Raw genomic sequence first — 12,095 nt, 5'->3', positions numbered from 1 at the left:
GCTACCGATTACACAAAATTTCAGGCTTTATACGGCTCAACTGTGCCAATGATAATTTTGAAGAGTACTTCAAGAAAATAAGTCAATAAAGGCCGTGGCCGCATTTGTAAGATATTGTTATGATTATATACAAATATTGAAACAAATTTATAGCTCCAGTGAGTGTGAATGATGACTAAAAATGGTTGAAGTCGTTAAAATGTCGTTTATTTAAAACCACTTGCCAAGTCATTCAAACGTAGGCTTATTGTCTGAAATATCAAATGAATATCGACCACCATCATTGGTGGCATAAAAATGTATTACTTTTACGTGGCTCAACGGCCTAAGCGTTAGGAATACGCTCGCCACCGCACCTCTAATTACTCTACATGGGTTCGCAGGTTCGGATCCCATGCAGGGATGGTTATGTGCGAGAGGATTGCTGGCAGTGTTCCCTCTAAGGTGTGCGCGTGTGCGCGCGCACACAGCTTTCAGAGGGTGCGCACACGCATAGATTTACTGCGCACAGACGTATTTCGATGTAATGTAACAATGTGCTCCTTTGGCAGATTGAGAAAGTCTGTTGTTGGCCCACTTATTACCCGGTTAGAACGCCTAAATTTCTTCATTGGTTTTTGCACAAATATTAGTTATTTCCGAAAAAGTGCGCACATACCAAAATTTCTGCGCACACATACTACAAAAAATTAGAGGGAACATTGATTGCTGGACTACGTCGTTGGGTGGTTCACGTACCGCTGGTCGGTTACGGCTTCCTCTATGTCCTTTCGAAAACAAACAATATTAACTAATCCCATACCCGACTTGGAATGGAAACCGGACGAGAGGCCGTGGTACGCCATATGGATAAGTCGTCTTATCGGCTTTCCTCTCCCCAGGGATAAATATGTAAAATCCTATCCTACCTTGTTAAAATGCGCACGGCAAAGATCCAGAACAAATAGTTGGAATCGGTTTTTCGTCATATTTAGAACATCGTGTATTTTGCAATGGGATTTTGCTAGCTAGTTTTGCTAATATGACAGTGGTACTCTAGTACGCAAAGGATTGGAATTTCTCGCAAGTACCAATTTAACTAAATGAAGATCTATTTTCGCGGGCACATCATTCAAAATTGGCACTTCTCCATGAGACGCACAATATGTCCTTGTGAGCCACATTTCGCACACCACTAACCAAGTCGATAGCGCAATGTTTTTTGACCAAGTCGATAGCGCAATTTTTTTTTGATCTACATTCCTGTCCCTATCTAATTTAAATTACTATAGTGTTCATACCTCAAGCTGCCCATATGTTACCATTTACGTAATTTTCCTCCACCACAGTGAAAATTTTCGCGTTTTGACTGAAAATTTTTTTGTGAGTCACTTTCGCGGCTGTGCTGGAAAACCCAGTTTGCGTAATCATTTAACATTTTGTCGGGAATTTTGTGTCGCGCACAAGTAACGCGAATATAATGGTACTGTGTTTTTCCGTAATACTTCAATTTTTTTTTTTTTCAAAAGTTACATTAGAGGGTATTTTGAAGGTATGTCATTTAGTTTCATGTATCAAAAACAAAATTACAAAGCAAAGAATAACTAGATTTTTAAATATACAAAATATGCGTGATTAACTCCACCCCCTGTCGGTTACGACTCCGTCCACTACCATACATCTTGCAATCTGTTCCGTCATTCTTAGTTCGTATTATCGACTTTTCTCTCCGGATTTAATAGAACCCAGGAGGAAGACGCATTGAACTAACAAACCGACAAACTTTTATTCCGTCGTATTTATTCTGTGGTTTTAAAAAAAAATATTCAACGACACAATAATTTTTCAGATAAGTGTGACGTCATATACAAGAAAACATGCTACCGAGTAGTTGTATATGATGAAAAGAAAATAACCTTCAACGACGCTGAACCTATTTGTAAATCAAAGAAAAACGGGATACTCGCGAATATTCACGACCTCGCTCATTACCAGTCGTTGTTATCTTACATACGCTCAATAGTGCCTTCTGGTAAGGCAGATACTTCCCACTGGACAGGGATGGAGTATAAGGTCAGTTTGATAATACACAATCTCAACAGAGCTCGACTGTTTTTTGTAAACTTCATCATGCCAACCAAAAGCGGGTTTTCAATAAATTACCAAATAGTGGGCACGTTAAGGATGCCTTATGATTTATTAAGAAAATTGGGGACCTCCTGGAGTATGCGCACCAAGATGGCGCACAACTTGAACTCAGGTCGTGTACCAGGCTAGGGTTTAGGAGATGCGACATCTTGGTGCGCATACTTCAGGCGTACCGAAATTGGAGAATTAGAAAAAGTCAAAAATTTTGAATAAAATATCCAATATATTGTGACGTCATCGTCTGATCGCGTATTTTCCAAATTTCCTAATATTTTAGAATTTGTAAATAATTGATTTCTGGTTTTAATTCATTTTCATGTAGTTCCCAACACACGAGTGACAGAAGTAACGTTACCCCCCATATTTTGTCTATGATGGCTACCTACACAATGAAGCTCATTACTACAAGCAAATATTCTCATTCTCCATTTAATATGTCAGTCGTATTAACATATCAAGCAACAGATTTTAAAACTTCATCTTTTCATTTTTATTCTTCATCTAATATGTCAGTCGTATTAACATTTCAAGCAACAGATTTTAAAACTGTTTATTCAATTCTTACAGAACAAGCTTTTACTGTCCGATGGAAGACCGATCACTATAGCAACAGAAGTGTGGTTTCCTCTTTATCCGTCTTGGGATGCATCGTGGACAATTGTTGCTGTTGTGGTCAATAAAGAACCAAAGAATAAATATCAGGGAATTTAGCGTGAAATCTCTTCCACAGGTTTTAGAGGATTGCTATAAAACGTGTTGAGGAGAACAAGTTTCAATGACCTCAATATTCCATGCTTAGCAGATTTTTTCAATAAAAACGTGCTATTTATAAGTAAATGGATATCGGTTTTCATATTTTGTATATTTAAAAATCTCGTTATTCTTTACTTTGTAATTTTGTTTTTGATAAATGAAACTAAATGACATACCTCCAAAATACCCTCTAATGTAACTTTTGAAAAAAAAGAAAACTGAAGTATTACGGAAAAACACAGTACCATTTTATTCGCGTTACTTGTGCGCAACACAAAATTCCCGACAAAATGTTAAATGATTACGCAAACTGGGTTTTCCAGCACAGCCGCAAAAGTGACTCACAAAAAAATTTCAGTCAAAACGCGGAAATTTTCACTGTGATGGAGGAAAATTACGTAAATGGTAACATATGGGCAGCTTGAGGTATGAACACTAGTAATTTAAATTAGATAGGGACAGAAATGTATAATTGTGGTAGTCGTGCTGAGAAGGTTCAGTGAAAATTTTTCAGGGTGGCTCATTGTCGCCGGTCCGGTCAGACCAGTTCGTTGGGTCATGCGAAATTCAGGGACAACTTCATGAGCCGAGCCGAGTTCATTGCGAGTTTTTTGGGTGACTTTAGGAATATGTGTTTAATATTTTAAATCGTCCAGCGCTATGATTTCTACCGACCTGGGTTGTACCAGGTACAATCGACATAGTGGAATACAGTTCATTTGTCTTTTATAGGCAAGTTAGAATTATAAATGGTCGTTATTGATATCTTTGGAATTTCTCATAAGAACCGACCAAGTCCGGAATGGAGTTCAAAATTTCAAAGATATTTCAATTTTAAGTTTTTTATAAAAAAGCGTTTGAGCGGACGTTGCTAAAGACAATGGGACACAAAACTCATTTTTTCTGAATATCCGAACGAATGACGTAGAGATGTAGCAATATGTCAAGTAAGGATTGAGGAAAGGCGCTCATACTATTTTAGTCGCGTTACTAATGCGCGAAACAAAATTTTCGACAAAATGTAAAACTAGAATTCGGTTGGAAACCGAAGACTTATCGATCGGAGGTTAGGGGATCCCCCAAAACAGTGGTCTTACTCCATAGTGACACTGTGTGTCCCATCACTAATTAATTAATAACGCACTAATTATACGACATGATCTATCCAAAATCGATAGGCTCCTGTTCCGAACTATGATGACATGCAAAATTTGAAGCAGATTCAACCTCGCTTTCGTGAGATATCGCGTGTATCTAACAGACAAACAAACAGACAAATACCTATCAACATACTTACCGATCTTAAGATCGATAAGTAATGATCAAGCAAACTGTTTTTTCCACCACAGTCGTAATGGGTGACTCATGTAAAATTTGTTTCGGCCAAAACGCGTAAAATTTCACTGTGGTGGAGGAAAATTACGTAAATGAAAACATATGATATGGGTGGCTTGAGGTATGAATACGTGTATTCTAAAATTAGATAGGGATAGGAATGTATAATTTTGGTAGTCGTGCTGAGAAGGTTCAATGAATAATTTTCAGGGTGACTCATTGTCGCCAGGTCAGCAAGGTATATTTGTGGTTTGTTTAGAGTCCAGTGGTTCTTAAACTGGGGGGCGCGAGATGCTCACAGGGGGGCGCAAGAGGTCACAAGATGGAATCGGAAATTGACATGTAACGGCTCCTGAAACGGTCTCCGCGTTCATTAAAAATACCGGCTTTTTCGTGGTATAATAATTTTTTCCGTCTCGTAATAACTAAAAAAATTCAAAATGTCTCTCTATTTTAATTCATTTGTGTTCAAGGAAACTTGCGGTTGCGGCGACTCATGTCAAAATAAACTCATTACCGATCTAAAATACCACGCCAATCCGCGGACATATCAAAGTGTGATCAACTGCCCGATTATATTTCGTTTTGATATATATTGCACTGATGCGAATTCGTTGACTTCATTAGAAAAATCTGGTATAATATCCCAGAAAGTATACTTAATTTAGTACAATTAAAATACATATTCATCGACTCGAAATCCCCGCGGTACGAATCCTGAGTCTGTCCTCGACATTACGCCAGTCCTTATAAGAGCCAACCCAACTTTGTCAACGGATATGTAATGTATATATAATATATATATAATGTAATAATAATACTCCAAAATACCACGGTAATCCGCAACCATAAAAATGTGTGGCAAAGTGCCCGATTATATTTTGTTTTTATTTGTATTCTTGCCAATGTCACCATTATGAGGTGTCCCTGCAACTCTTACTCCGCTTTATCGCAATGCTCGATTAATTCCTTATTCTACGATGAAATCCCACGGAGTAAAATTTATTTCAAGTCGGTAGTTTTAGAACACTACTGGTGTGCCGCAGGCACAAGGAATTCATGAGATTTGCAATGTCTAAGAAAGTGTTTTTAATCTGTCGCGGTCCACCCCAAAACAAAACTCATGGTGTTTTCAGTTTTATTTTCAGTATTTTATAATCTCGCTTTTACTTTGAAGAAATATTTGGTTGCAGATTCACTACTTTATTCTATCTTTAGCATCTCGTCGCTGATGATTATATAATAAAAACTAACTCGTGTTCCTCAGAGATGTCATGGTTCTATTCGAAAATAAAAAAAGTAATTATAATCGTCTTCGCGGCACAAGAATATGTCGAGGGAAATTTCTGATTTAGGGAGAAAAATCACCAAAATCAAGATTTTTACGGCATAGCGGGCCACGCTTACGAAAACAATCGAGATTTAAACAAAATGCAATCGCAAACCCCTTAGCGACTTTATTTCTCAGTGGTCAAGGGCCGAGGAAACGTCCACATTCATAATAACTATTAAAAAATGAACTGCTTTTAAATTTACATAAATTCATTTGTACTTCTCCATTTTGTTTGAAACGTTAGGCAAGCCAAGAAGTCTGTAATTGTTGCTTATTTTTAACACACAGTAAATAATTTTGGCATCGCTCAATAGTGATGAAGTAAACAATTGATTGAAATTTTAAGTTCTTATGTAAATGTTTAAGCAGAAAATACATTAAAGCATAGGTTCATTGCGTGTTTAGTTTTACTTAAAAATTAGTTTGTCTTTACCAGGTATTACAAACTGAGGGGAAATACGAGAATGTATGATGACCAACCATTATTTGGCTTTATACATACGACAGTGAATGGCAAAGTTGTACTCCGAAGCGTTTTATGCCTAAACAATCTTAGCAATGACGATATGAGACCAACACTCTTATAGTGCCATCTTATTAAATAGCAACCTGCCCATCACAAAAGCATTTTTTCAAAGCAAAAATAGGGGGGGCGCGAAGTTTGTAAATATTTTCAAAGGGGGGCGCGGCTCAAAAAGTTTAAGAACCACTGAGACTATAGTTTGTTGGGACATGCGTAATTCAAGCCGGGTCACCCAAAACCACGAGTCGCGTAATTCTAAATCACTGAGCTTCATTAAGGGTCGATAACCCATGCGTTAAATATTGTCATTTTGCACTTAAACTTTAGGTGAATACTTTAAACATGGCAATTAAGACAGCTAAATTATTTTTCTCAGATATTTGCTACATAGCTAGGTATATATCACCATCATCAAAGCCTTCTAGAAGAGAATATGGAATTCGTCAAATTAATTTTGTTTAGCTCTCTCATATGTGGCTTTCTTGCAGAGATAAAAATACCCGGTGAGATAAGTTTTGGATGGAATTACTAGTTAGAAATTGAAACAATGGTTAGCAGTCAATTTTTGTATACTTCCACCGCTGGTGCTAAAGGACTATAATGTTAATAACAGGTCATTTCTTATGATTCCACACACAATCAGTAGTCTGGCGATCTTTTTAAATTTTTTCGCAAAATGTTCATGATTTCTTTAACTTCAAAATACCTCGTTTTATTTTTGACAGCTGGAGCCTGCGTTTCCAAGATCGTGGATGGGAAACTCGTCCAAGTTGGAGATTGCGAGGTAAAATTAAAGTTGTTATTTGTTGCCATGTGTATTCTAACTCCAACTCCAACTCCAAATTAGGCTCCGAAGAAGCATCCACTGATGTTTATTGAATGATTGGAAGCTTTTCTTTTCTTTGTATTTTGCATTCTGTGCTAGGCGAAGGCATTTGGGGGGGGGGGGGGGGATTTTAATATTTGGATGCAAAATCTGTTGGGTCCAACTCTCCAACTATCTCATCATCGATCCAAAAACTTTAAAAGCGTTTATATTGGCCCGATGATACTTGGCTGACCCGCTTTGAAGCAGAGCAACTAATACAACGTCTTGTTATAGTTACTTTACTAATCATCTGCATTTTTTATTTATTTCACAGAAAAATGACGGATCCGGTGAGTTTGCACTACTTCATTATAAAGCCATGTTTACGCAATGGTCAAAAATATTCTCGATGTGTAAGATAGTTAAATTATACAGTTGTTACAAAGATAAACAAAGCGTCGACGATCTTGGGTTCACTAATATTTACTCTGTCCTGAATATATCACAGAATTTTGATTCATAATTACGCAATGGTCCAAAATAACTTATCCCGGTTTTTAAAAAGAAGACTTTTATTCCGAATTAGACTCTGAACATGTAACTTTTAATTAGTGAAACGGCGCTCCCCGTAGTTTTTCTGCATTGCGTTCTTATTCATCACACCTTGGGTGTGGCGATCAGCGTTGTGCCTGTAATTTTCAACCTTGGAAGAAAAGTTTGGCAAAACTTTTTCACAATAATTTTTGTGACTAACATTATATATCAGGATTTACTTTAAACTGTGCAAAATATATTTTTCACGACGCATTTATAGTGTGTTTTCATATTATGTTGGACAAAGTTACTTATGGTCGTAAGAGAAAAAACTCTGGACATTATAACATGACGAAACCTGATTTTAACACTTTACCCTACACACGAATAAAAAATATCAATTTTCTTACAGATATCGTCAGACTGATCAAGAAGAGTCGCGATGAGAAGGAAAAGGCTGAAAGTAATATATATATTTGTGTTTTATGACTTGACTATAAAATATGCCACACCCGTCAAAGCGCTAGGAATGGATGGCACGTAGGTTTAAAAATAGATTTAAATACTTAATATCAAAAGTACTGAACTCCTGGTCGTCGCTGCGTGATTAACTCCACCACCTGTCGGTTACAACTCCGTCCACCACCATACATCTGAATTTGCAATCTGTTCCGCCTTCCTTAGTTCGTCTTATCGACTTTTCTCTCCGGATTTAATAGAAGGAAGAAGGCGCATTGAACTAACAAACCGACATACTTTTATTCCGTCGTATTTATTCTGTGGTTTTAAAAAAAAATATTCAACGACACAATAATTTTTCAGATAAGTGTGACGTCATATACAAGAAAACATGCTATCGAGTAGTTGTATATGATGTAAAGAACGTCACCTTCAACGAAGCTGAACCAATTTGTAAATCAAAGAAAAACGGGAAACTCGCGAATATTTACGACCTCGCTCATTACCAGTCGTTGTTATCTTACATACGCTCAATAGTGCCTTCTGGGAAGACAGATACTTCCCTCTGGACAGGGATGGAGTATAAGGTCAGTTTGATAATACACAATCTCAACAGAGCTCGACTGTTTTTTGTAAACTTCATCATGCCAACCAAAAGCGGGTTTTCAATAAATTACCAAATAGTGGGCACGTTAAGGATGCCTTATGATTTATTAAGAAATTGGGGACCTCCTGGAGTATGCGCACCAAGAAGGCGCACAACTTGAACTCAGGTCGTGTACCAGGCTAGGGTTTAGGAGATGCGACATCTTGGTGCACATACTTCAGGCGTACCGAAATTGGAGAATTAGAAAAAGTCAAAAATTTTGAATAAAATATCCAATATATCGTGACGTCATAGACGGGCCGTCTGATCGCGTATTTTTCAAATTTCCTAATATTTTAGAATTTGTAATTCATTGATTTCTGGTTTTAATTCATTTTTATGTAGTTTCCAACACACGAGTGACAGAAGTAACGTTACCCCCCATATTTTGTCTATGATGGCTACCTACACAATGAAGCTCAAAACTACAAGCAAATATTCTCATACTCCATCTAATATGTCAGTCGTATTAACATGTCAAGCAACAGATTTTAAAACTTCATCTTTTCATTTTTATTCTTTATCTAATATGTCAGTCGTATTAACATTTCAAGCAACAGATTTTAAAACTGTTTATTCAATTCTTACAGAAGCGGCTTTTACTGTCCGATGGAAGACCAATCACTATAGCAACAGAAGTATGGTTTCCTCTTTATCCGTCTTGGGATGCATCGTGGACAATTGTTGCTGTTGTGGTCAATAAAGAACCAAAGAATAAATATCAGGGAATTTTCAATGATGAGTCATCCTCCCAACACTACGGTGTCATCTGTGAAATATAAAACCAGCTCAAGACCTGACAGAACTTTGTTGATGGATTCGATGATAAAAAAGACAAAAACAGGCAAATGACTTGTTATTATCTATATAGATTTTATTAAAATTTTTGCTCGCTTCTCGGGACTAGTTAACGTCGTTAAGTACTTCTAGTTGGCGTGACATAACCATTTTTGCATGTGTCATTTCTAATCCTCACCTGACTACGTTATCCAAAAATGATGTCACTACAACGTAACAGTGACGAAATAAAGCGCGTCAAAGTATACGAATTGTCGTCCAAAAGATGCAAGCGATCGCCCGAAATCAAGCAAGCTATTTCTCTCGTATTCTCGTTGTAACGATCCCGATATGAAAGACATCGCTGGCGTGAGCGAGTTCGTTATCGTTGGCGGAGATGCCATTTCGGACGAAAATCTATATGTCGTGATTGTGACGTCTTAGAGACCCAATTTTTGGATGACGTAGCCAGGGGAGGGTTGGGATTAACATAAGCAAAAATGTTTGTGCCACGCCAACTAGGAGTACTTACGGCGTTTAGTGAACATGCGCCCGATTTTCTATGGTGGTTGATTCTATAAACTATTAATTCCTAAATGTTCTAGTTATCATAGGCCCATGCCTGATTACATATAATTCATAAACGGCCCACAGATAATCCAATCTTAAATTACTATTCCAATTTTACTAAATCGCATATTTTTACAATGTCTGTTTTCAAGCATTAAAACCCGATTTTATTTGAGAGAAGATTGAATTACGTGTTTATGAAAGTTAAATTACTGATATTTTTATTTCTGCATTTTCATTTCACGCTGAAGTCGGCCTGTGATTATGATTAGACAAAGGCCACACAAGTATGCTCTTCTTTATAAATGAAACTAGCTTCTACTATTTATTGTTTACTTTCAGTGTCGGGATATAAGAAATTTAAGAACTGGTTCTATTTATATCGAACTCGCTAACAACGGGTTCCCTCATTTAAAAGAAACATGCTGAACTAAACCAACAATGAAAGGTACTCCTGAAGTATGCGCACCAAGATGTCGCATCACCTGAACCCTAACCAGGTACACAACATGAGTTCAGGTTGTGCGCCATCTTGGTGCGCATACTTCAGGAGGTCCCAATGAAACAAGAACGGTTTGCGAGAGACCCTTGAATCCTGCCACTGCTTACTTATACATTGTTTCTTTACTATTAGTCTATAATTAACCGCATAACCCATGCTTTGAATTGGTCGCCTTGTCTATTGAACCTTTTTGCTAGGAAAATAAATTCATAGCTGTCTCCATGTGATTTCTGTATATAACCAAACATGATAATAAACATTGACTCGATCATTTGTGGTTTTCTTTGTTCTTGTTCTGATACAGCGAGTCAGGTATTAGAGAAGAGTTTGATAATCAGATATCCGGAAAAGGCGACTTCGCAGTGGCATCGCAGCTTTCACAACTTTTCAAGATTTGAGACAGAGCGTTTTGAACGTTATGTCTAAACTCTTTTATTTCGAAGCTATGAAATCCTCATGACAACCAAACGTCATCATCACATTTCGTAACGGTATCTCTCTAGTTTAATGCATCCTGATTTGACAGTTGTAGCGTGATTTGCTATTGTTCTGAATCAGTGAGTCTGTTAGCAGTTGGGTATTTGCTGTCTATTAAGGTAAGCCATTTCCGGCGCGCACTTACCTTCAACAGCAGATGGATGGAGTCATTTTGGGCGTCAAAACCCCGCTCCAGTGAGTCTATTTTTTTACGCCCAAATATATGGACGCGTTCGGTAACTTACCAGCAGGCTTGACCACGGAAACTGTTCGCCGATCACTTGATCAATATGTGTTTGCGGAATCGCCACGTGGTGGCAAATTCTGATGACGTCAAAGCTCAAAATAAAAACGAATCCCATAAAACTGGAATATTTGAAATTAATAAAAATAATAGCCTTCAAGAAAAAATTTCCACCCTAAACTGCTGAAAATTTCAAAGCAATTGGTCCAGTAATCAAAGAGAAAAGCGACTTTTTCAAAACGTGTCAAAGAACAACAAGAACAACATAATATTGAAACGATCGTTATGTACACCGACGTGTCCACTTAATGACACTTCTACCCTCATGGATGAAAAGAGGGGTCAGGAGAGCTCTTCTTCTGACGCTTCCTCAGCGCACCCCCCCCCCCCCCCCAACTAAATCCCGATTTTTTTCGGATTTGCCTTCTGGTTAATTAACTATTATCGGAGTTATAAGACTATTTTTTTAATAACCTTCCTTTTCTGTACTCTTCTTTATATGGGTGGATTACCATCCACATTCATATCTCTTAGAATTAGGGTTACCATATTTTTTTGACTTCAAACCGGGACGCCTTCAAAGACACGACCCCTTAGCTGTGATCCTGTAACTTTACAGTTTCCGATTTTACTACATAGGCCTACATTTAAAGCTTTCCCGGCTGTCTTCATTGACCATCGAGAGTTCATGCGCATATTCTCTGTCTAAATCTTGCGTTCAGTCGAAAAATAGAAAGGAATAGACGCTAACGATACAAATGATCCGAATTTAGATTTTTTCGTACAATAAAAGGAATAAAGTATAATGAAATAGTTTGCCGTTTTCAAGCATTGATAATTTACTTATTCGCCAAAGCATACTTTTCTGTAGATAGCACCTTCAAAAAGACGTAGTTCGACGTTACATTCACGTGAACGTACGAACAGGACCAATTAGAATTGATTTTACATGTGATACGATCTCTAACAATGTTAGCGGGAAATGTTAGCTGAATGGCTGAACGCCA

General features: G+C 37.5%; 1 protein-coding gene across 1 annotated transcript; it reads left to right on the top strand.

Annotated features, from left to right (window-relative positions):
• The first annotated feature begins 7,038 nt into the window (after positions 1-7,038).
• On the top strand, positions 7,039-10,777 carry LOC144431195 (uncharacterized). The gene is made up of 5 exons (XM_078119022.1): positions 7,039-7,101; positions 7,214-7,229; positions 7,826-7,876; positions 8,236-8,459; positions 9,109-10,777. Exons 1-5 carry the CDS (start codon positions 7,039-7,041, stop codon positions 9,298-9,300), a joined length of 546 nt encoding a protein of 181 aa, XP_077975148.1. The 3' UTR covers positions 9,301-10,777.
• The last annotated feature ends 1,318 nt before the right edge of the window (positions 10,778-12,095 follow it).

This window comes from Styela clava, chromosome 2 (genome assembly GCF_964204865.1).
Source record: "Styela clava chromosome 2, kaStyClav1.hap1.2, whole genome shotgun sequence".
NCBI lineage: Eukaryota > Metazoa > Chordata > Ascidiacea > Stolidobranchia > Styelidae > Styela > Styela clava.
This window is presented reverse-complemented; position numbering and strand designations above follow the sequence as displayed.

Coding starts and splice junctions, on each gene's coding strand:
- LOC144431195 (XM_078119022.1), top strand. CDS start 7,039: ATGCAAAATCTGTTGGGTCCAACTCTCCAACTATCTCATCATCGATCC. Junction 7,877..8,235: donor TGAGAAGGAAAAGGCTGAAA/GTAATATATATA, acceptor ATAATTTTTCAG/ATAAGTGTGACGTCATATAC. Junction 8,460..9,108: donor GGACAGGGATGGAGTATAAG/GTCAGTTTGATA, acceptor CAATTCTTACAG/AAGCGGCTTTTACTGTCCGA.